This window comes from Panulirus ornatus, chromosome 6 (assembly GCF_036320965.1).
Source record: "Panulirus ornatus isolate Po-2019 chromosome 6, ASM3632096v1, whole genome shotgun sequence".
NCBI lineage: Eukaryota > Metazoa > Arthropoda > Malacostraca > Decapoda > Palinuridae > Panulirus > Panulirus ornatus.
Window position 1 is genome coordinate 54,917,854 of NC_092229.1, and position 25,483 is coordinate 54,943,336.

A 25,483-nucleotide genomic window follows, 5' to 3' on the forward strand; every position below is an offset into this window, starting at 1 on the left:
TAAACTGTGTTGGACATATGGACAGGATGAGTGAAGAGAGAACAACTGAAAAGGTATAAATGGGTGAAATGGAGGGAACAAGAAAAAGGAGGAAACCTGGGAGGAGATGGAAGTGAGCTGAACCAGAGCTTATAAAGCAGTTCAGGGAATCACAGAAAGGTCTCTGGAGCCCTGGTTGTGAATAGGAGGCTCAGGTTTAAGTGCATTATAAATGACACAGAGAAGAGATTAAGGCAAAAGAAGTCATTCTACATCTGTTCTTGGTAGCACCTTGATATTGGAGGAAAAGGTTAACATATTGAAAAAAAATACTATTATTATTGTTATTATTTATCATTATTATCACTAATATCATTACTGGAAAACTGTGTGAAAGGAGAAAATTAAGACTGAATAAGAACAAAATGAAGATGGCAAGATGCAGCAGGGAGATGAGACAGGAGGGGTTGAGAATACATCTGCACTGGGAGGAACTGGAGAGTCTTTAGATTTCTTGTATGGACTTGGCAGATGATGGAACCATGAAGATTGAGGTGAGTCATTGGGTGAGAGAGGGATCTAAAGCCTTGGTTGAATTGAACTGTTGGTGGAAGGAGAGAACACTATCTCGTTAGAGAAAAATGGGTATGTTTGAAGGTACATTTGTCTTATATGATTATAAGTCTTGGGCCCTGAATGCTAAAGAACAGAAGAGGATGGATGCACTGGAAATGAAATACCTGGGGACAGTATGTGGTCTGAGATGAGTCGATCATGTAAGGAATGACATTGTAAGAGAGAGGGTGGCATTAAGCAGAATTTGACAGAGAGAACTGACCATGGTGTGCTGAAATGGTTGGGACATATGAAAAGGATGAGCGAAGAGACTGACCAAGAGGATACTGGGGCTTGAACGTTCAGGAGGGTGAAGCATGCAGTGGGTAATAAATAGCTGGCAGGTGGCTACCAATCAGGGAGGTATATTAGCGATTCTACCTGCCTGGGTATCAGAAGGATTAGTGAAAGATGTACTGTGACCCAGTGGTTGTCACACTACACTCCTCTGACCTAGGTAGATGTCTTTTCTTTCTACCTTATCCACACATGGACTGCTTGCATTCTTTCCACAAACTTAAAATCTCTCCATGTCACTTGACATCACATAACTCCAACTCATTCTTCTTAAGTCTAGATTTTCCTTTGGGGAAAAACTATGTGCTACCTCTGCCTTCTGGCAAAATGGTAGGAGCAATAGATAGAAGAAATAGGTAGGAATATTAGGCAGGACCATTAGGTGGAAACATTTGGTTGGAGCATTAGGTAGAAGTAGTAGGTTGGAACATTAGGCAGACATAAGTCAGGTAGAAGTAGTAGGTTGGAACATTAGGCAGACATAAGTCAGAAGTAGTAGGCAGGAACATTAGGTAGGAGCCTGATGAAACACTGTGCTAGAGTTGCCCTACTCCAGTGGCTTTTTAAGAGCAGGTATTAATGGCTAAGAAGCAGTGGTATTCACAAATTATGGAGACTCATTTGCCATGGCCACCCCCTTGAGGGAGTTCCCTGAAGGAATGGATGTCACAGATATAGACTGATAGAGAGGCATGCATAGGAAAGAATGAACTTGAGTTTTGTGGTGCCATTATTGGGCTAAACCAGGGCATATGAATTGTTCAGGGGAAACCATAGAGTGGTCTGTGGGGGCTTGACTGTGGAAGGGAGGCTCCAGTTTTGGGATGCTGTACATGATAGCTGGAGAAGGTGAATGTTTTGTAACTTCACTGCAACAGGAAATGGTGACAGGTTCATAAAGAAAATTTTATTACTATCATTTCTAACTGTCTGTTTCTAAAAAGGTTACCAATTGTAAGATATTTTTGTTGCTACTGTTTTATAATTAATGTAATTAGAAAAGCATAAAGGTTACCTCGTGAATTTTTGTGCTGAGGGGTTTATTCCTTGCAAACACCTTTTTTTTTTCAGAACAAAATGATCCATGGGTATATGTGGATGAGAAATGACAGACAAGAACAAAAGGGTTTGAGTGACTATGTGGCAATGGATAAAAGACTGAGAAAGGCTGTGATGGGTGCTACAGTTAATAGAGGGTTCTTAGGAAACTGACCACTTTGTATATATTATGGAGGTAAAGATCAGGGAGGAGTGGTGTAAATAAGAATGGAGGAGTAAAAGTATTAGCAAGCAAAAAGTAAGGAAGAAGGATGTTTGAAAGTTTAGATGGAAGTGCAGTAAATGTAAGGATGCAGTCAAGTATGAATGAGGTGTTTAGAATGTTTAGAGAAAGACTTAAGGTTGTATAAATAGCAGTGGGATAAAAGGGTAAATGCATCTTGGTTGGATGAGATTAGAAATGCAGTGGAAGAAAAGAATATGGCACATGGCAGATTGCTCAAAATGGATGTACCTGTGGAATTTCAGCAAAGGAAGAAGATAGGAAAAAAAAAAATGAAGATTTTAGAAGAAAGTTGAGTGAAAAAGTAAGGGAAAATAAGAATTGTACTGGGAGGGAGTAAAAAGGAAAGATGTGGCTGGATGTAAGAGTGAAAATGTTGATGTGAGAAGTAAGGAAGAGGAATTGCTGAATCAAAAGAAGGAAGTGAAAGGGAGATGGAGAAAGTATTTTGAAGAACTGATGAAAGTGGGTGAAGGTGATGCAGCAGTTGTTACATGCATGGGTTTGGAGGATGGAAGGAAGGGGGGATACAAGTGTAAGGGCCTATAGTAAGAAGGGAGATTAAAAGGGCAATAAATTAGTTTGAAAGTAGGAAAGGCTCCTGAAGTGGATGGTATTACAGCTGAAATATTTAAGTAATGAGGGGAAAGTGTGACAGAGTGGATGCATTTGATATGTAATTTAGCATGGAAAAAAAGGTTGTGCCTGAAGATTGGGTGAAAGGTATTATTGTTCCTTTATTCCAAGGAAAAGGTACTATGGATTTTGTGTAGCAATTATAAGGGAATAGGTCTATGTCTGTTAAATATACCAAGAAAAGTGTATGCAAGAGTGATGATTGATAGGGAGATGGAAGTGACTGAATGCAAAATAAGCAAGGAGCAATGGGGTTTTAGGAAAGGTAAAGGATGTGTTGATTAGATTTTTTGTCATGGAAATGACTGTGGAAAAGTATTTAGCAAAAGATAAGAAGCTGTTCACAGCTTTTATAGTTCTGGAAAAAGTGTATAACAGAGTCACATGGAATGCTTATGGGATGCATTAAGAATATATGGTAGGGGGAAAACTGTTGGATGGTGTGAAATGTCACTGTGGCTTTTTACCATATATATGGCTGGAGCAGTAAGAAAGTTGGAAGCAAAACTAGGGAAAGGAGGTGTAGAGATGGAATTTGGTGGTGAGGTATGGTGGCTAGTGACAAGCCTGCTTGCAGATGATACTGTGTTGTTTGCTGAGAGTGAAGATGAGTTGCATGCAGAAGTTTGATGTGTTTTATAATATGTGTAAGCAGAAACTGAGTGAAAGTGTAGATTATGCAAAGCCTTATGGAGATAAAAGAAAGTGTACTAAACTGTGTTATAGATATGGGGTAAGACAAGGGAACAAATGGGAACTTCAGTGAAGGGGGCTAATGGGGAGGTGATAACATGTAGTGGTGATGTGAGAAGGAGAGGGAGTGAGTATTTTGAAGGTTTGTTGAATGTGTCTGATGACAGAGTGGCAGATGTAGGGTGTTTTGGTCGAGGTGGTGTGCAAAGTGAGAGGGTTAGGGAAAATGATTTGGTAAACAGAGAAGAGGTAGTAAAAGCTTTGCGGAAGATGAAAGCCAGCAAGGCAGCGGGTTTGGATGGTATTGCAGTGGAATTTATTAAAGAAGGGGGTGACTGTATAGTTGACTGGTTGGTAAGGTTATTCAATGTATGTATGATTCATGGTGAGGTGCCTGAGGATTGGCGGAATGCTTGCATAGTGCCATTGTACAAAGGCAAAGGGGACAAAGGTGAGTGCTCAAATTACAGAGGTATAAGTTTGTTGAGTATTCCTGGTAAATTATATGGTAGAGTATTGATTGAGAGGCTGAAGGCAAGTACAGAGCAACAAATTGGGGAAGAGCAGTGTGGTTTCAGAAGTGGTAGAGGATGTGTGGATCAGGTGTTTGCCTTGAAGAATGTATGTGAGAAATACTTAGAAAAGCAAATGGATTTGTATGTAGCATTTATGGATCTGGAGAAGGCATATGACAGAGTTGATAGAGATGCTCTGTGGAAGGTACTAAGAATATATGGTGTGGGAGGCAACTTGTTAGAAGCAGTGAAAAGTTTTTATCGAGGATGTAAGGCATGTGTATGTGTAGGAAGAGAGGAAAGTGATTGGTTCTCAGTGAATGTAGGTTTGCGGCAGGGGTGTGTGATGTCTCCATAGTTGTTCAATTTGTTTATGGATGGGGTTGTTAGGGAGGTGAATGCAAGAGTTTTGGAAAGGGGGGCAAGTATGCAGTCTGTTGTGGATGTGAGAGCTTGGGAAGGGAGTCAGTTGTTGATTGCTGATGATACAGCGCTGGTGGCTGATTCATGTGAGAAACTGCAGAAGCTGGTGACTGAGTTTGGTAAAGTGTGTGAAAGAAGAAAGTTGAGAGTAAATGTGAATAAGTGCAAGGTTATTAGGTACAGTAGGGTTGAGGGTCAAGTCAATTGGGAGGTAAGTTTGAATGGAGAAAAACTGGAGGAAGTAAAGTGTTTTAGATATCTGGGAGTGGATTAGCAGCGGATGGAAGCATGGAAGCAGAAGTGAATCATAGGGTGGGGGAGGGGGCGAAAATTCTGGGAGCATTGAAGAATGTGTGGAAGTCGAGAACATTATCTCCGAAAGCAAAAATGGGTATGTTTGAAGGAATAGTGGTTCCAACAATGTTGTATGGTTGCGAGGCATGGGCTATGGATAGAGTTTTGTGCAGGAGGGTGGATGTGCTGGAAATGAGATGTTTGAGGACAATATGTGGTGTGAGATGGTTTGATCGAGTAAGTAATGATAGGGTAAGAGAGATGTGTGGTAATAAAAAGAGTGTGGTTGAGAGAGCAGAAGAGGGTGTTTTGAAATGGTTTGGTCACATGGAGAGAATGAGTGAGGAAAGATTGACCAAGAGAATATATGTGTCAGAGGTGGAGGGAACGAGGAGAAGTGGGAGACCAAATTGGAGGTGGAAAGATGGAGTGAAAAAGATTTTGAGTGATCGGGGCCTGAACATGCAGGAGGGTGAAAGGCGTGCAAGGAATAGAGTGCATTGGAACGATGTAGTATACCAGGGACGACATGCTGTCAATGGATTGAACCAGGGCATGTGAAGCGTCTGGGGTAAACCATGGAAAGTTGTGTGGGGCCTGGATGTGGAAAGGGAGCTGTGGTTTCGGTGCATTATTACATGACAGCTAGAGACTGAGTGTGAATGAATGGGGCCTTTGTTATCTTTTCCTAGTGCTACCTCACACACATGAGGGGGAGGGGGTTGTTATTTCATGTGTCGTGAGGTGGCAATGGGAATAAAGGCAGACAGTATGAATTATGTACATGTGTATATATGTATGTCTGTGTGTGTAAATTTATGTATACGTTGAGATGGTTGGGATGTATAGGTATGTATATTTGCATGTGTGGACGTGTATGTATATACATGTGTATGTGGGTGGGTTGGGCCATTCTTTCGTCTGTTTCCTTGCGCTACCTCGCTAAAGCGGGAGACAGCGACAAAGCAAAATTAAAAAAAAAAAAATAGATATGGGGGGAAAACTAGAAGAGGTGACAGAACTTAACTATTTAGGAGTTATCTTGGGTACGTTTGGTGATGTGGAAGGAAAGATAAGGGAGAGAGCATTACAAGGTAGGAGTGTAAATGTGGAAGTGAAGAAATGATTATGGGAAAGCATAGTCCTACTGACACTTACTTATAAAGCTGAAACATGGACATGGAATGAGTCATAGAGTCCAAGAATCCAGGCTGTAGAAATGAGCTATTTGAAAGGAGCATGTGGTATGACTAGATGGAATGAAGAAAGAAATTAGGGAGTGTATGAGAGATATGCTATATCAGGGAATGCAAAGGGAAAGAATTGTGGAGTGGCTGAGTGAGTGAAACTTAGTACTTTAAGGTAGTCTGGGCATGTGCAAAGACTGCAAGATGAGGATTTTACAAGGAGAGTGTATGGCAGTATGATAGTGTAACAGACATGGGGAAATGGAATGGAAGACTATTGGAGGGAGAGAAATGGTGGAAGAATGTATGGAATGGTGTATGCAAAGGAGGAATATGACAACAAGGATAATTGGAGACTCTTTTGCCATGGCCATCTCCTTGATGGGAGTTCCTGGAGGGAATAGTCATAAGAAATACACCATAAATGGGAAGATTCTAGTCTGGAGCCCTATTTTTAGAATCACTACACAAAGGAGACTTTTCTCTGTAGATTTCTCATATCTCAACAGCCCTCCTGTTTCTGCTATAGATAGGTGAAGGGTTAACCTATAGTTTCAACAGAAAATAAAAATCTACAAGTGAAAGTTAGCTTCAGCAGAATATAAAAATCTACAAGTGAAAGTAATTAAGTACATGGCACTGGAGAGTGAAAGCACGCTCAGCACAAGGCAGGAAAAACATACATGAATGAGAAACATAGAAGGAAAGAGATGAGCAGATAAAATTTTGCTACTCACAGCTTCCATCTGTGTGACGGGAAATTTATCAGCACGAAGAGTGTAGAGAACTTGGAAGTAGAGCAACTCCTTCTCTACATTATCACTTAAATCTATCCAAGACTCGAGTAGTAAATGTTTCTGTAAGTAAGACAAGACCAATTAATACCACTTATCTAAGACTAGCAGTAAATGTTTTTGTAGGTAAGACAAGACCAAATAATACTACTTATCCAAAACTCTAGTAGTAAATGTTTCTGTAGGTAAAGCAAGACCAATTAATTCTACTTATCCAAGACTCTAGCAGTAAATGTTTCTGTAGATAAGACAAGACCAATTAATTCTTCTTGTTAAAGAGTCTTGACCATATGTTTTTGTCATAACAACAAGACCAATTAATTCTACTTATGCAAGGCTCTAGCAGTGAATATTTCTTTAAGAAAGACAAGACCAATAAATACAATTCCTTAAAATTACCCATATAATTTGAATCTAGGATGCATCTACTTATCCTTGCTAAAGCATGGGTTTAGTTCAAACATGTATGATGGAAAAGTGGTTGCATCTTACCCAAGCTAATGTAATCAAAATCAGTAATCTTGTGTTGACCTCTGAAACAGGCAACAGTGATTGATCAATATAAATTTGGAGATAAATCTGTGACTGTTCATATTCATGAAAGTCATCCTCAGAGTTCTTAGAAAACAATTACAGGTGTACAGCACTTCAAAAACTTAGGCATTCTATAAAAATATACATAAAAACTGGTGTGAAAGCATCTTTCACATAGATTCCCATAAAATAAGTTTACTGTCATGTGCTGCTCAAGATTTAGAAAGACTAGCACAAGGTTAGGGACCATTCACAATTATTAAAATATTCATGAGTGTACCACAGGGTATGTTTTTCCATGACTCCTCCCCAAAACAGTGTACTATGAATACACAGAGTTTTAACTTAAAAAACAGAAAATATTAATATAAGTATTTAGGTTCAAATGAGAAAAGCCCCTAATGTCTGCCATTGTTGACCAATGAAGTAAAACTATTTGTACAATAGCAATTGGAAGAACCTTTTTTTTACCAAATTTGGCATAAAGGTATGACTGTATTTTTCCAAAAGTGTCCATTGGCCTCTGACTTCCTCCCTACAAAGTATGGTTTTGTGGTGATAATTTTACCAACTGTGAATGGTCATTTAGTTTTGTTGCAGAAGAAAATATAGTGGCCATAAAACAAGTAAACTGTGTGGTGTACTGATCAAAGACAATGATGTACAGGCGCACCACTGAATTTCTGGCAACTGATGGTGTGGCACCTCCTTTAGTCCGGGCAAAATTACGTGAGGGAACTTGAAATTACCACGGCCACCAGACTAGTTTACTGAGTGGCCTCAGATGGCGTTGTGCGTGGGGCATGCTTATTTACATTCTTTACACTTCAGTTGTTGGTGGTGATACCACAATTCTATGAGATTCTTACCTTATTTTGCTTAAATTTAACCCTAGCTATGGCTTCTAAGACACATGAGAGTGTCAGTCATGGTGTCAAACGTAAACACCAGTCCATATTGATCAAAGAAAAAGTAGAACTGTTGAAAAAATGGACCATGGTGTTTTGGTGTGTAAGTTGTGTGACATCTACAGTATTGGCTCATCAACTGTTTATGATATGAAGAAGCAAAGGGAGAAAATATTCAAATTCTATGCAGACAGTGATTCCAAGAAGCAAATGACGATTAGAAAAAATATGAAAGATGGTAACAGTACTGAGCACGATCAAATGATGGAATGGTTTCTACAGCATCGGAGTGATGGAGTGAACTTGTCAGGTAGCATGGGTGATGTATGACTAGTGGGCTAAAGGTGTGTTGATGAATTATTATTACATGACCACTGATGGTCCGGCAAAATGGTTAATCCAGCAAGGCTTTGGAACCTAGAGTGCCAGAAAATTGGTGGTGTACCTGTATCTATACACTATACAGTTTACTTCTGTCCAATATATGCTCCTTTTCAACACCATCACAATCATCAGCATTTTCACAACTGTATAAAATATACTCTGAGGGAGAAGGGTTTAAACAGAGGTATTCAAAAAAGATAGAGAAAATAGACAGAAAAACTAGGACAAACCTGCCATCAAACAATAACAAAGCCAAATTATACTACAATCTAGTGTGGACTCAAATAAGGGAATATATCAAGATCAGTCATTATAACAAGATCCACAAGGTAGAAACCACTACAGAGCATCTTTCATTTCCCTTTGTACATACCTTGAAGAGGAAGATATGGTGATTATGGTGCTGAGTGGCTGCAGCAGACTGACGATAGCGTTCCCATCTTGACATAACATCTGCTAAGACTTCCTCTGCTAATATACATCTTTCAGTTGTTCCCAACATCTCATATATTGCATAACCTAAAAAGATAATATATAACAAACTAATCTAACTATCTATATATTATCAAAATTTATAACTCCATTATCTATCTTAAAGACACCCACCACTGTACATCTTGGTAATAAAAGCTCAGATTTGTTTATATACCACCTTTTTGGCATATTTCCACACATTTCCAACTGCAACAACCCTTCACAGCTTTTCAAATGACTACACTCAGTTAGCCAATAATTGACATGCTATTCCTTCTACCAGACCCTGCAACTTGATGGATTAACTATTTTTGTATCATTCCTAACACTTTCTGTGTGATAGTCCTCAAATGAGGCAAGTGTTGTAGGAGGCTACTGTCCTAATTAGAACAAAGTACTTTCCCACCACAAGTTGAATTCCATGTAAAATGTCAGGTCTGTTGGCCATCCACAGACAAATCAAATAAACCATGATTCACTGGAGCTGCCTGGAGGCTTCAGTAACTGGCCAAAACTGTAAATAATGTTTTCCTAAACCAGAAACAGTTTATTCATAATTCATAAAAAAAATTTTTGTAAAGGTTTTGTGCACTGTTTCATAAAAGAAATTACACACTGGGGATGCTAAAATTATCATATGTTCACCAAAAGCATTAAAGTTCTGCCATTTACTCACTTTTCAATAACAGTAACTTATAATACAAATAATCTAATCTAACCTTGATTTCCCAAGTCTTTACAACCATTATCCTTGGTTATCAACGTAAATTTCCAAATAAGCAATAAAGAAAAGGAATCCAATCACAACTTCACCACAGCTCCATCTCAATATGGGGTTGAAAGTCATCATATTTCCTGTTTTCATTTGTGGGACTGTTATGATGCCAGTATTTTGTGGGATTTCTATGCTATCTGCATGTAGCAAAAGCAGGTAGTGAGAATTTACAAAGTACTTAAAGAGAAAACTGGGAATGTGTTTAGTGAATGATCTAAATCCATGGTACTCAACCTTTCCGACTTGCATACTTTTAACTTGACTTTTATCCACTCCATTTATACCTTCTGTTTTTATGTGCTTGCCCTTGCTACCACAAAGGGGTAGCATCAGGAACCAATCCTTCAAGGAAAAATACTGGATTTGCTCCATTTGCTCTTACCGATAGAAAGTGATAACATGAAAGGGAAGATTTTCTGCCCCCACTGCTAACTCTCTTTATTTGTCTTCTGTGACATGCAGGAAATATATAGGTATTCATTCTTTTCCCCTATCCCAAGGATGAAAATCCCTGTTTAAATAAGTAAACTACTTTGATCTTCGATAAATTTTGCATTTATGGCATTACTTGCCAAAAAGAAATGTAAGTAGAATACAGTACATGCCTTAATATCAAAATTTTTTCATAATCCTTTTTTAATTTGGACTGAAACTTCAATGAATAAGACAACATATCATCTGGTTGCCTCTTTCATACTACCAGATGGGAATTATTGGTCTACATCTTGATTTCTCAACCCCATACATTGATAAGTTCACCATCTTACCCCACTGTACAATATTGTAAGAATTACACAGGTACATAAAAAAAATGACAGTAAATTCACTTTAACTCAGGAAGTAATACAACAATGTACATTCTGTTGCTCATGAGCCATTTGCATGCACTAATGAAATGGGGGATATAGATATGAGAACAGGCAGGTTTACTGGGTATGCAGCCAACTACCAGGGAGGAATATTGCCAACACTACCCACCTGGGTACTGGGAGGGTTACTAACAGCTGTGTAATGAGCCATCACTTCAGTGGTTGTCAAGGCGCACTCCTATGAGCCTGGTAGTTGTCTTTTCTTTCAGCCTCACCCTACATGTGGATTTCTGGTGTTCTGTCCATAAACATACAATCTCTCATTGCCATACATAACACTTGACAATGCCTAACTTACACAGGTCATTCTTCGAAACTTTAGATTTTCTTGCAGTGAGTACTATGTACTAGCCTTGCCTTTTGGCAACATGGTAGGATCAATAGATTGAAGTAGAAGAGAGGAAAATTTAGGCAGGAACATCAAGTAGAAGTAGTAGGTAGGAAAAATAAGCTAGAACATCAGGTAGAAGTAGGCACTAGGAATAGTATGTAGGAGCCTCTGCAAACACTGCACGAGAGTTACCCTCTGCCACTGGCCTGTTAAGGGTGAGGCATGAAAGCCAAAGAGGCAGGACTGGAGTTCACTAATTATAGAGACACTTTTGCCATGGCTACACTCTTGAGGGATTTCCAGTCAGGAACAAGCATCACAGATACACATAGACAGACAGCGGATAGGGGAGAAAGAATCCTTCCCACACATTGCCCACGTGTCGTAGAAGGCAACCAAAGGGGATGGGAACGGGGGGCTAGAAACCCTCCCCTCCTTGTATTTCAACTTTCTAAAAAGGGAAACAGAAGAAGGAGTCACACGGGGAGTGCTCATCCTCCTCGAAGGCTCATATTGGGGTGTCTAAATGTGTGTGGATGTAACCAAGATGAGAAAAAAGGGGAGATAGGTAGTATGTTTGTGGAGAGGAACCCAGATGTTTTGGTTCTGAGTGAAACGAAGCTCAAGGGTAATAGGGGAGAGTGGTTTGGGAATGTTTTGGGAGTAAAGTCAGGGGTTGGTGAGAGGACAAGAACAAAGGAAGGAGCAAGGGAAGGAGTAGCACTACTCCTGAAACAGGAGTGGTGGGAGGATGTGATAGAGTGTAAGAAAATAAACTCTAGATTGATATGGGTAAAACTGAAAGTGGATGGAGACAGATGGGTGATTATTGGTGCCTATGCACCTGGGTATGAGAAGAAGGATCATGAGAGGCAAGTGTTTTGGGAGCAGCTGAGTGAGTGTGTTAGCAGTCTTGATGCATGAGACTAGGTTATAGTGATGGGTGATTTCAATGCAAAGGTGAGTAATGTGGCAGTTGAGGGAATAATTGGTGTACAAGGGGTGTTCAGTGTTGTAAATGGAAATGGCAAAGAGCTTGTAGATTTGTGTGTTGAAAAAGGAATAGTGATTGGGAATACCTGATTTAAAAAGATAGATATATGTAAGTATACGTATGTAAGTAGGAGAGATGGCCAGAGATCATTAATGGATTAGGTGTTAATCGATAGGCCTGTGAAAGAGAGACTTTTGGATGTTATTGTGCTGAGAAGTGCAACTGGAGGGATGTCTGACCATTATCTTGTGGAGGTGAAGGTGAAGATTTGTAGAGGTTTTCAGAAAAGAAGAGAGAGTGTTGGGGTGAAGAGAGTGGTGTGAGGAAGTACCAGAAGAGACTGAGTGCAGAATGGAAAAAGGTGAGAGCAAAGGACATAAGGGGAGTGGGGGAGGAATGGGATGTATTTAGGTGCCAAAAAATACCCTGAATATTATTACCTTCAAGTCTTGGTATTTTTCTCATAAAAATAGATTGCCTTTAAAAACTTATAAGAAATATTTTTCACGTTGAATACAAATATGGTGTTAAAGTTTTGTTCAGTTGTCATAATGACAATAATGTGTTAGAATATCTTGTGGAGGCTAAGGTGAAGATTTGTATGGGTTTTCAGAAAAGAAGAGTGAATGTTAGGGTGAAGAGGGTGGTGAGAGTAAGTGAGCTTGGGAAGGAGACCTGTGTGAGGAAGTACCAGGAGAGACTGAGTACAGAATGGAAAAAGGTGAGAACAATGGGAGTAAGGGGAGTGGGGGAGGAATGGGATGTATTTAGGGAATCAGTGATGGATTGCGCAAAAGATGCTTGTGGCATGAGAAGATTGGGAGGTGGGTTGATTAGAAAGGGTAGTGAGTGGTGGGATGAAGAAGTAAGAGTATTAGTGAAAGAGAAGAGAGAGGCATTTGGACGATTTTTGCAGGGAAAAAATGCAATTGAGTGGGAGATGTATAAAAGAAAGAGACAGGAGGTCAAGAGAAAGGTGCAAGAGGTGAAAAAAAGGGCAAATGAGAGTTGGGGTGAGAGAGTATCATTAAATTTTAGGGAGAATAAAAAGATGTTCTGGAAGGAGGTAAATAAAGTGCGTAAGACAAGGGAGCAAATGGGAACTTCAGTGAAGGGCGCAAATGGGGAGGTGATAACAAGTAGTGGTGATGTGAGAAGGAGATGGAGTGAGTATTTTGAAGGTTTGTTGAATGTGTTTGATGATAGAGTGGCAGATATAGGGTGTTTTGGTCGAGGTGGTGTGCAAAGTGAGAGGGTTAGGGAAAATGATTTGGTAAACAGAGAAGAGGTAGTGAAAGCTTTGCGGAAGATGAAAGCCGGCAAGGCAGCAGGTTTGGATGGTATTGCAGTGGAATTTATTAAAAAAGGGGGTGACTGTATTGTTGACTGGTTGGTAAGGTTATTTAATGTATGTATGACTCATGGTGAGGTGCCTGAGGATTGGCGGAATGCGTGCATAGTGCCATTGTACAAAGGCAAAGGGGATAAGAGTGAGTGCTCAAATTACAGAGGTATAAGTTTGTTGAGTATTCCTGGTAAATTATATGGGAGGGTATTGATTGAGAGGGTGAAGGCATGTACAGAGCATCAGATTGGGGAAGAGCAGTGTGGTTTCAGAAGTGGTAGAGGATGTGTGGATCAGGTGTTTGCCTTGAAGAATGTATGTGAGAAATACTTAGAAAAGCAAATGGATTTGTATGTAGCATTTATGGATCTGGAGAAGGCATATGATAGAGTTGATAGAGATGCTCTGTGGAAGGTATTAAGAATATATGGTGTGGGAGGAAAGTTGTTAGAAGCAGTGAAAAGTTTTTATCGAGGATGTAAGGCATGTGTACGTGTAGGAAGAGAGGAAAGTGATTGGTTCTCAGTGAATGTAGGTTTGCGGCAGGGGTGTGTGATGTCTCCATGGTTGTTTAATTTGTTTATGGATGGGGTTGTTAGGGAGGTAAATGCAAGAGTTTTGGAAAGAGGGGCAAGTATGAAGTCTGTTGGGGATGAGAGAGCTTGGGAAGTGAGTCAGTTGTTGTTCGCTGATGATACAGCGCTGGTGGCTGATTCATGTTAGAAACTGCAGAAGCTGGTGACTGAGTTTGGTAAAGTGTGTGGAAGAAGAAAGTTAAGAGTAAATGTGAATAAGAGCAAGGTTATTAGGTACAGTAGGGTTGAGGGTCAAGTCAATTGGGAGGTGAGTTTGAATGGAGAAAAACTGGAGGAAGTGAAGTGTTTTAGATATCTGGGAGTGGATCTGGCAGCGGATGGAACCATGGAAGCGGAAGTGGATCATAGGGTGGGGGAGGGGGCGAAAATTCTGGGGGCCTTGAAGAATGTGTGGAAGTCGAGAACATTATCTCGGAAAGCAAAAATGGGTATGTTTGAAGGAATAGTGGTTCCAACAATGTTGTATGGTTGCGAGGCGTGGGCTATGGATGGAGTTGTGCGCAGGAGGATGGATGTGCTGGAAATGAGATGTTTGAGGACAATGTGTGGTGTGAGGTGGTTTGATCGAGTGAGTAACTTAAGGGTAAGAGAGATGTGTGGAAATAAAAAGAGCGTGGTTGAGAGAGCAGAAGAGGGTGTTTTGAAGTGGTTTGGGCACATGGAGAGAATGAGTGAGGAAAGATTGACCAAGAGGATATATGTGTCGGAGGTGGAGGGAACGAGGAGAAGAGGGAGACCAAATTGGAGGTGGAAAGATGGAGTGAAAAAGATTTTGTGTGATCGGGGCCTGAACATGCAGGAGGGTGAAAGGAGGGCAAGGAATAGAGTGAATTGGAGCGATGTGGTATACCGGGGTTGACGTGCTGTCAGTGGATTGAATCAAGGCATGTGAAGCGTCTGGGGTAAACCATGGAAAGCTGTGTAGGTATGTATATTTGCGTGTGTGGACGTATGTATATACATGTGTATGGGGGGGGGTTGGGCCATTTCTTTCGTCTGTTTCCTTGCGCTACCTCGCAAACGCGGTAGACAGCGACAAAGTATAATAAAAAAATAATAATAATAGTGTTAGAATATCATTTAGTCGTCTTTATGACATTCAATTAAGCTGTTAATTGAAGTCAATTTTAAAATGTTTTTGGAGCTAAAAATTACCCTGAACTATTACCTTCAATTTTTGGTATTTTTCTCAGAAAAACATATTTCCTTTAAAAACTTGTTATAAGAAGTCTTTTTAATGCTGAATACAAATCTGGTGTTATAATATCATATAGTTGTCTTTATGACACTCAATTAAGTTGTTAAATGAAGATTTTTGAGATATTTTCTTCTTTGCGTTGTATTTACTGGGTATGTATCAATAAATGAGAGCATTATGACATATTTTCCATGATTGTTTTAAGTAAAGAAGTATTTGAATATCTTATCTTTCAATTTTGAAACAAAGTTTTTTGAGCTATCCTGAATTATTACTTTAATTTTTGGTACTTTTCTCAGAAAAATAAATTTCCTTTAAAAATTATCATAAGAAGTATTTTTCACGCTGAATACAAATCTGGTGTTAAAATTACATTTAGTTGTCTTTATGACATTCAGTTAAGCTGTTAAATGAAGTCAATTTTAAAATGTTTTCTGTTCCTTTGTATTGTATTTACTGAGTATGTATCGGGTACTGAGAGCATTATGATATATTTTTCATGATTATTTCAAGTATAGAAGTGTTTGAATATCTTATCTTTCAATTTTGAAACAAAAGGTTTTTGGAGCTAAAAAAAAACCCTGAATTATCAATTATCAATTTTTTAGTACTTTGCTCAGAAAAATAGATTTCCTTTAAAAACACATCATAAGAAGCATTTCTTATGCTGAATACAAATCTGGTGTTAAAATAATGTTAAGTCCTCTTAATGACACTCAATTAAGCTGTTAAATGAAGTCAATTTTAAAATATTTCTGTTACTTAGCGTTGTATTTACTGAGTATGTATCGGTAACTGATATCATTATATTTTTCATGATTATTTCAAGTATAGAAGTGTTTGAATATCTTATATTTCAATCTTGGAACAAAAGATTTCCTTTATAAACTCATTATAAGAAGTAGTCTTCATGCTGAATACAAATCTGGTGTTAAAATAACGTTTAGTCCTCTTAATGACACTCAAGCTGTTAAATGAAGTCAATTTTAAAATATTTCTGTCCCTTTGCATCATATTTACTGAATATGTATCGGTAACTGAGAGCATTATGATATATTTTCCATGATTATTTCAAGTACAGACGTGTTTGAATATCTTATCTTTCAGTTTTGAAACAAAAAGTATTTTGAGCTAAAAAATACCCCTAACTACTCAGGGGCATATCTAGGGGAAATAGCACCTATGGCAATCACTGAAACTGTGCCCTTGGCTAGATTAAAAATATACATACATTGGATGTATATAAATATATTTTTTTTTTTTTTTTTTATACTTTGTCGCTGTCTCCCGCGTTTGCGAGGTAGCGCAAGGAAACAGACGAAAGAAATGGCCCAACCCCCCCCCATACACATGTATATACATACGTCCACACACGCAAATATACATACCTACACAGCTTTCCATGGTTTACCCCAGACGCTTCACATGCCTTGATTCAATCCACTGACAGCACGTCAACCCCGGTATACCACATCGCTCCAATTCACTCTATTCCTTGCCCTCCTTTCACCCTCCTGCATGTTCAGGCCCCGATCACACAAAATCTTTTTCACTCCATCTTTCCACCTCCAATTTGGTCTCCCTCTTCTCCTTGCTCCCTCCACCTCCGACACATATATTCTCTTGGTCAATCTTTCCTCACTCATCCTCTCCATGTGTCCAAACCACTTCAAAACATCCTCTTCTGCTCTCTCAACTACGCTCTTTTTATTTCCACACATCTCTCTTACCCTTACGTTACTCACTCGATCAAACCACCTCACACCACACATTGTCCTCAAACATCTCATTTCCAGCACATCCATCCTCCTGCGCACAACTCTATCCATAGCCCACGCCTCGCAACCATACAACATTGTTGGAACCACTATTCCTTCAAACATACCCATTTTTGCTTTCCGAGATAATGTTCTCGACTTCCACACATTCTTCAAGGCCCCCAGAATTTTCACCCCCTCCCCCACCCTATGATCCACTTCCGCTTCCATGGTTCCATCCGCTGCCAGATCCACTCCCAGATATCTAAAACACTTCACTTCCTCCAGTTTTTCTCCATTCAAACTCACCTCCCAATTGACTTGACCCTCAACCCTACTGTACCTAATAACCTTGCTCTTATTCACATTTACTCTTAACTTTCTTCTTCCACACACTTTACCAAACTCAGTCACCAGCTTCTGCAGTTTCTCACATGAATCAGCCACCAGCGCTGTATCATCAGCGAACAACAACTGACTCACTTCCCAAGCTCTCTCATCCCCAACAGACTTCATACTTGCCCCTCTTTCCAAGACTCTTGCATTTACCTCCCTAACAACCCCATCCATAAACAAATTAAACAACCATGGAGACATCACACACCCCTGCCGCAAACCTACATTCACTGAGAACCAATCACTTTCCTCTCTTCCTACACGTACACATGCCTTACATCCTCGATAAAAATTTTTCACTGCTTCTAACAACTTTCCTCCCACACCATATATTCTCAATACCTTCCACAGAGCATCTCTATCAACTCTATCATATGCCTTCTCCAGATCCATAAATGCTACATACAAATCCATTTGCTTTTCTAAGTATTTCTCACATACATTCTTCAAGGCAAACACCTGATCCACACATCCTCTACCACTTCTGAAACCACACTGCTCTTCCCCAATCTGATGCTCTGTACATGCCTTCACCCTCTCAATCAATACCCTCCCATGTAATTTACCAGGAATACTCAACAAACTTATACCTCTGTAATTTGAGCATTCACTCTTATCCCCTTTGCCTTTGTACAATGGCACTATGCACGCATTCCGCCAATCCTCAGGCACCTCACCATGAGTCATACATACATTAAATAACCTTACCAACCAGTCAACAATACAATCACCCCCTTTTTTAATAAATTCCACTGCAATACCATCCAAGCCTGCTGCCTTGCCGGCTTTCATCTTCCGCAAAGCTTTCACTACCTCTTCTCTGTTTACCAAATCATTTTCCCTAACCCTCGCACTTTGCACACCACCTCGACCAAAACACCCTATATCTGCCACTCTATCATCAAACACATTCAACAAACCTTCAAAATACTCACTCCATCTCCTTCTCACATCACCACTACTTGTTATCACCTCCCCATTTGCGCCCTTCACTGAAGTTCCCATTTGCTCCCTTGTCTTACGCACTTTATTTACCTCCTTCCAGAACATCTTTTTATTCTCCCTAAAATTTAATGATACTCTCTCACACCAAATCTCATTTGCCCTTTTTTTCACCTCTTGCACCTTTCTCTTGACCTCCTGTCTCTTTCTTTTATACATCTCCCACTCAATTGCATTTTTTTCCTGCAAAAATCGTCCAAATGCCTCTCTCTTCTCTTTCACTAATACTCTTACTTCTTCATCCCACCACTCACTACCCTTTCTAATCAACCCACCTCCCACTCTTCTCATGCCACAAGCATCTTTTGCGCAATCCATCACTGATTCCCTAAATACATCCCATTCCTCCCCCACTCCCCTTACTTCCATTGTTCTCACCTTTTTCCATTCTGTACTCAGTCTCTCCTGGTACTTCCTCACACAGGTCTCCTTCTCAAGCTCACTTACTCTCACCACCCTCTTATATATACAGTGTATACTATAAACTGTGTAATTATAAACTGCTGAAGAGGTAGGCCAAACTTAAATTTACATAAACTCCTAAAAACATAGTTAAAGACGTATTTGATCAAAATTGTACTGTAGAAGCGATAATGCAACTGATAGTAGCAAAATATTACTTTAGTTAAAAAGTAGGCGAGTTTCTTTTTACTCTCACAAAAGCAAACCATTGAGAATGTCAATCGGGTAGCACATGTCAAAAACAAACCTGTTGAGTGGCACCCTACTTCCAGTGGTGCCCAGGGCACCTGCCCTACCTGCCACAACCTAGATACCCCAGACATTTCACATGCCCTGGTTCAGCCCATTGACAGCATGCTGACCCTGGTGTACCAAATTATTCCAATTCACTCTATACCTTGCACATCTCTCACCCTCCTGTATGCTGAGGCCCTGATTGCTCATCTTTTTTGCTCCATCCTTCCACCTCCAATCTGGTCTTCTGCTTCTTCTTCCCTCCACCTCTGACACATATATCATCCTCACACCAATTATTGTCCTCAAACATTTCATTTCCAACACATCCACCCTCATCCTATAACCCTATCTATAGCCCATGCCTCACAACCATATAATATTGTTGGAACTACTATTCCTTCAAACATACCCATTTTTGCTCTCCGAGATGACGTTCTCTTTTTCAGCACATTCTTCAATGCTCCCAGAACCTTTGCCCCCTCCCTACCCAATGACTCACTTGCATGGTTCCATTCACTGCTGAGTTCACTACCAGATATCTAAAACACTTCACTTCCTCCAATTTTTCTCCACTATAACTCACATCTCAACTAACTTGTCCCTCTATCCTGCTGAACCTAATAACCTTAATCTTATTCACATTTACTCTCAACTTTCTTCTTTCACTCACCTTTCCAAATTCAGTCACCAAATTCTGTAGTATCTCACTCAAATCTTGCATTTACCTCCCTAACCACCCCATTCATAAACAATTTAAACAACTATTTTTCAAAATATGTCACTGTCATGATCGGTAAAAAGCAAAAATTGTTCGCCCCAAAGATCATCATGGTGGGACTAGTGTTATTAACCTAACGACAAGAAAATTAATAAAAAAATTTTAACAACTGTCAGAATTATATGACGATTATCAGTTTAAACACAATAATGAATATTATTATTCAAGAAAATATTGAGGCAACCTGTGGAGAAGGTTAAATGTGTTCACAGTTAAATTTTGTATTGAAATTAAGTTCATCCTCACCAACTCAACAACAATATGGGACTGGTAGCTGGATGTCAGGGATAGGCTCCAAGGGCATAACAGAAGCATATGATTAAAACGTTGTTTTTGAGTAGTTTTGTCAAAGTACCCCTTATGACCCATTACAGTTATGTTTTTTGTATGGATCTATTATCATTTTAAGGTAGCATATATTTTTTCAAGCAAATCACTTAACTTTCACCCATATAGTTTTGTTAAGCTACTTTAGCTGTATAAGCAAGATCAATTAACACAAAAAAATACTGCAGGTAAGTATACCTGCAGTATATTTTTGTGTTAACTGATCTTGCTTATACAGCTAAAGTAGCTTAACAGAACTATATGGGTGAAAGTTAAGCGATTTGCATGAAAAAATATATGCTACCTTAAAATGATAATAGATGCTGTCTGGGAAGAACACACCAAGCTACAGTACAACAGAAACCTGCACAGGACACTTTCAGTATATGTATTTGTTACCTGCATTAAGTTTCCCTGTCTGCTGTCAAATTTTGTACCTATCGTTTTTTGGCACCCTGTGTATGTATATATATATATATATATATATATATGTATATATTCCCTGGGGATAGGGGAGAGAGAGTGCTTCCCACGTGTTCCCTGCGTGTCGTAGAAGGCAACTAAAAGGGAAGGGAGCGGGGGGCTGGAAATCCTCCCCTCTCGTTTTTTTTTTTTTTTTAATTTTCCAAAAGAAGGAACAGAGAAGAGGTCCAGGTGAGGATATTCCCTCAAAGGCCCAGTCCTCTGTTCTTAACGCTACCTCGCTATCGCGGGAAATAGCGAATAGTATGAAAAAAAAAAAAAAAAATTAAGTTTCAGTGCCAGCTACATTTGTTAAAAGCACACATTTAATCATAGGAAAAACAAGCCAGTGAGAAATTATTTTGAAAAGGATAAAAGTGTGCAAGAGAAGAACCACTACAGACTATGCCAGTGGTGTACCTAATATAATCATACAATTACTATTTTTCATACAAGAGCTAATATACCCATATCAAATGGCAAGGACACTGATTGATTCTTTGGCTGAAATACATTATATTCAATTTTAGCAATATGGAGATGTATAACTGATATCAGAAAGAATAAACACTTGTATTGTCTGAAAAGTTGGCAAATACTAAGATGAGAAGATTTGCTGTTCAATCTCTTCATTATTAAATCATTCAATTTTTCATTTTGTTTCCCATACTTGTATCCCCGGGAATAGGGGAGAAAGAATACTTCCCATGCATTCCTCACGTGTCGTAGAAGGCAACTAAAGGGGACAGGAGTGGGGGGGCTGGAAACCCTCCCCTCCTTGTATTTTAACTTTCTAAAATGGGAAACAGAAGAAGGAGTCACGCAGGGAGTGCTCATCCTCCTCGAAGGCTCAGATTGGGGTGTCTAAATGTGTGTGGATGTAACCAAGATGAGAAAAAAGGAGAGATAGGTAGCATGTTTGAGGAAAGGAACCTGGATGTTTTGGCTCTGAGTGAAACGAAGCTCAAGGGTAAAGGGGAAGAGTGGTATGGGAATGTCTTGGGAGTAGAGTCAGGGGTTAGTGAGAGGACAAGAGCAAGGGAAGGAGTAGCACTACTCCTGAAACAGGAGTGGTGGGAGAATAAGATAGAGTGTAAGAAAGTAAACTCTAGATTGATATGGGTAAAACTGAAAGCTGATAGAGAGAGAAGGGTGATAATTGGTGCATATGCACCTGGGCATGAGAAAAAAGATCATGAGAGGCAAGTGTTTTGGGAGCAGCTGAGTGAGTGTGTTAGCAGTTTTGATGCAAGAGACCAGGTTATAGTGATGGGTGATTTGAATGCAAAGATGAGTAATGTGGCAGTTGAGGGAATAATTGGTGTATATGGGGTGTTCAGTGTTGTAAATGGAAATGGTGAAGAGCTTGTAGATTTATGTGTTGAAAAAGGAATAGTGATTGGGAATACCTGGTTTAAAAAGAGAGATACACATAAGTATACGTATGTAAGTAGGAGAGGTCGCCAGAGAGCATTATTGGATTACCTGTTAATTGATAGGCATGCAAAAGAGAGACTTTTGGATGTTAATGCGCTGAGAGGTGCAACTGGAGGGATATCTGATCATTATCTTGTGGAGGCAAAGGTGAAGATCTGTAGAGGTTTTCAGAAAAGAAGAGAGAATGTTGGGGTGAAGAGAGTGGTGAGAGTAAGTGAGCTTGGGAAGGAGACTTATGTGAGGAAGTACCAGGAGAGACTGAGTACAGAATGGAAAAAGGTGAGAATAAAGGAGGTAAGGGGAGTGGGGGAGGAATGGGATGTATCTAGGGAAGCAGTGATGGCTTGCACAAAAGATGCCTGTGGCATGAGAAGCATGGGAGGTGGGCAGATTAGAAAGGGTAGTGAGTGGTGGGATGAAGAAGTAAGATTATTAGTGAAAGAGAAGACAGAGGCATTTGGACGATTTTTGCAGGGAAATAATGCAAATGAGTGGGAGATGTATAAAAGAAAGAGGCAGAAGGTCAAGAAAAAGGTGCAAGAGGTGAAAAAGAGGGCAAATGAGAGTTGTGGTGAAAGAGTATCATTAAATTTTAGGTAAAATAAAAAGATGTTTTGGAAGGAGGTGAATAAAGTACATAAGACAAGGGAACAAATGGGAACATCAGTGAAGGGGGCTTATGGGGAGGTGATAACAAGTAGTGGTGATGTGAGAAGGAGATTTTTTTTTTTTTTTTTTTTTTATTCTTTGTCGCTGTCTCCCGCGTTTGCGAGGTAGCGCAAGGAAACAGACGAAAGAAATGGCCCAACCCCCCCCCATACACATGTACATACACACGTCCACACACGCAAATATACATACCTACACAGCTTTCCATGGTTTACCCCAGACGCTTCACATGCCTTGATTCAATCCACTGACAGCACGTCAACCCCTGTATACCACATCGCTCCAATTCACTCTATTCCTTGCCCTCCTTTCACCCTCCTGCATGTTCAGGCCCCGATCACACAAAATCTTTTTCACTCCATCTTTCCACCTCCAATTTGGTCTCCCTCTTCTCCTCGTTCCCTCCACCTCCGACACATATATCCTCTTGGTCAATCTTTCCTCACTCATTCTCTCCATGTGCCCAAACCATTTCAAAACACCCTCTTCTGCTCTCTCAACCACGCTCTTTTTATTTCCACACATCTCTCTTACCCTTACGTTACTTACTCGATCAAACCACCTCACACCACACATTGTCCTCAAACATCTCATTTCCAGCACATCCATCCTCCTGCGCACAACTCTATCCATAGCCCACGCCTCGCAACCATACAACATTGTTGGAACCACTATTCCTTCAAACATACCCATTTTTGCTTTCCGAGATAATGTTCTCGACTTCCACACATTTTTCAAGGCTCCCAAAATTTTCGCCCCCTCCCCCACCCTATGATCCACTTCCGCTTCCATGGTTCCATCCGCTGCCAGATCCACTCCCAGATATATAAAACACTTCACTTCCTCCAGTTTTTCTCCATTCAAACTCACCTCCCAATTGACTTGACCCTCAACCCTACTGTACCTAATAACCTTGCTCTTATTCACAGTTACTCTTAACTTTCTTCTTCCACACACTTTACCAAACTCAGTCACCAGCTTCTGCAGTTTCTCACATGAATCAGCCACCAGCGCTGTATCATCAGCGAACAACAACTGACTCACTTCCCAAGCTCTCTCATCCCCAACAGACTTCATACTTGCCCCTCTTTCCAGGACTCTTGCATTTACTTCCCTAACAACCCCATCCATAAACAAATTAAACAACCATGGAGACATCACACACCCCTGCCGCAAACCTACATTCACTGAGAACCAATCACTTTCCTCTCTTCCTACACGTACACATGCCTTACATCCTCGATAAAAACTTTTCACTGCTTCTAACAACTTGCCTCCCACACCATATATTCTTAATACCTTCCACAGAGCATCTCTATCAACTCTATCATATGCCTTCTCCAGATCCATAAATGCTACATACAAATCCATTTGCTTTTCTAAGTATTTCTCACATACATTCTTCAAAGCAAACACCTGATCCACACATCCTCTACCACTTCTGAAACCGCACTGCTCTTCCCCAATCTGATGCTCTGTACATGCCTTCACCCTCTCAATCAATACCCTCCCATATAATTTACCAGGAATACTCAACAAACTTATACCTCTGTAATTTGAGCACTCACTCTTATCCCCTTTGCCTTTGTACAATGGCACTATGCACGCATTCCACCAATCCTCAGGCACCTCACCATGAGTCATACATACATTAAATAACCTTACCAACCAGTCAACAATACAGTCACCCCCTTTTTTAATAAATTCCACTGCAATACCATCCAAACCTGCTGCCTTACCGGCTTTCATCTTTCGCAAAGCTTTTACTACCTCTTCTCTGTTTACCAAATCATTTTCCCTAACCCTCTCACTTTGCACACCACCTCGACCAAAACACCCTATATCTGCCACTCTGTCATCAGACACATTCAACAAACCTTCAAAATACTCATTCCATCTCCTTCTCACATCACCACTACTTGTTATCACCTCCCCATTTACGCCCTTCACTGAAGTTCCCATTTGCTCCCTTGTCTTACGCACCCTATTTACCTCCTTCCAGAACATCTTTTTATTCTCCCTAAAATTTACTGATAGTCTCTCACCCCAACTCTCATTTGCCCTTTTTTTTACCTCTTGCACCTTTCTCTTGACCTCCTGTCTCTTTCTTTTATACTTCTCCCACTCAATTGCATTTTTTCCCTGCAAAAATCGTCCAAATGCCTCTCTCTTCTCTTTCACTAATACTCTTACTTCTTCATCCCACCACTCACTACCCTTTCTAAACAGCCCACCTCCCACTCTTCTCATGCCACAAGCATCTTTTGCGCAATCCATCACTGATTCCCTAAATACATCCCATTCCTCCCCCACTCCCCTTACTTCCATTGTTCTCACCTTTTTCCATTCTGTACACAGTCTCTCCTGGTACTTCCCCACACAGGTCTCCTTCCCAAGCTCACTTACTCTCACCACCTTCTTCACCCCAACATTCACTCCTCTTTTCTGAAAACCCATACTAATCTTCACCTTAGCCTCCACAAGATAATGATCAGACATCCCTCCAGTTGCACCTCTCAGCACATTAACATCCAAAAGTCTCTCTTTCGCACGCCTGTCAATTAACACGTAATCCAATAACGCTCTCTGGCCATCCTTCCTACTTACATAAGTATACTTATGTATATCTCGCTTTTTAAACCAGGTATTCCCAATCATCAATCCTTTTTCAGCACATAAATCTACAAGCTCTTCACCATTTCCATTTACAACACTGAACACCCCATGCATACCAATTATTCCCTCAACTGCCACATTACTCACCTTTGCATTCAAATCACCCATCACTATAACCCGGTCTCGTGCATCAAAACCGCTAACACACTCATTCAGC

The 25,483-nt window shown here is 40.1% G+C and overlaps 1 protein-coding gene across 1 annotated transcript in view; it reads right to left on the reverse strand.

Moving 5' to 3' along the window:
• The window catches only part of Myo81F (Myosin 81F), a 387,373-nt gene that overhangs the window by 38,804 nt on the left and 323,086 nt on the right, over positions 1 to 25,483 (reverse strand). The window contains exons 35-36 of the mRNA XM_071662293.1: positions 8,915 to 9,060; positions 6,659 to 6,778 (exon numbers count right to left, since the gene is read on the reverse strand). Of these exons, the coding sequence (XP_071518394.1) occupies positions 6,659 to 6,778; positions 8,915 to 9,060 (266 nt within the window). The remainder of the gene's footprint in view (positions 1 to 6,658; positions 6,779 to 8,914; positions 9,061 to 25,483) is intronic.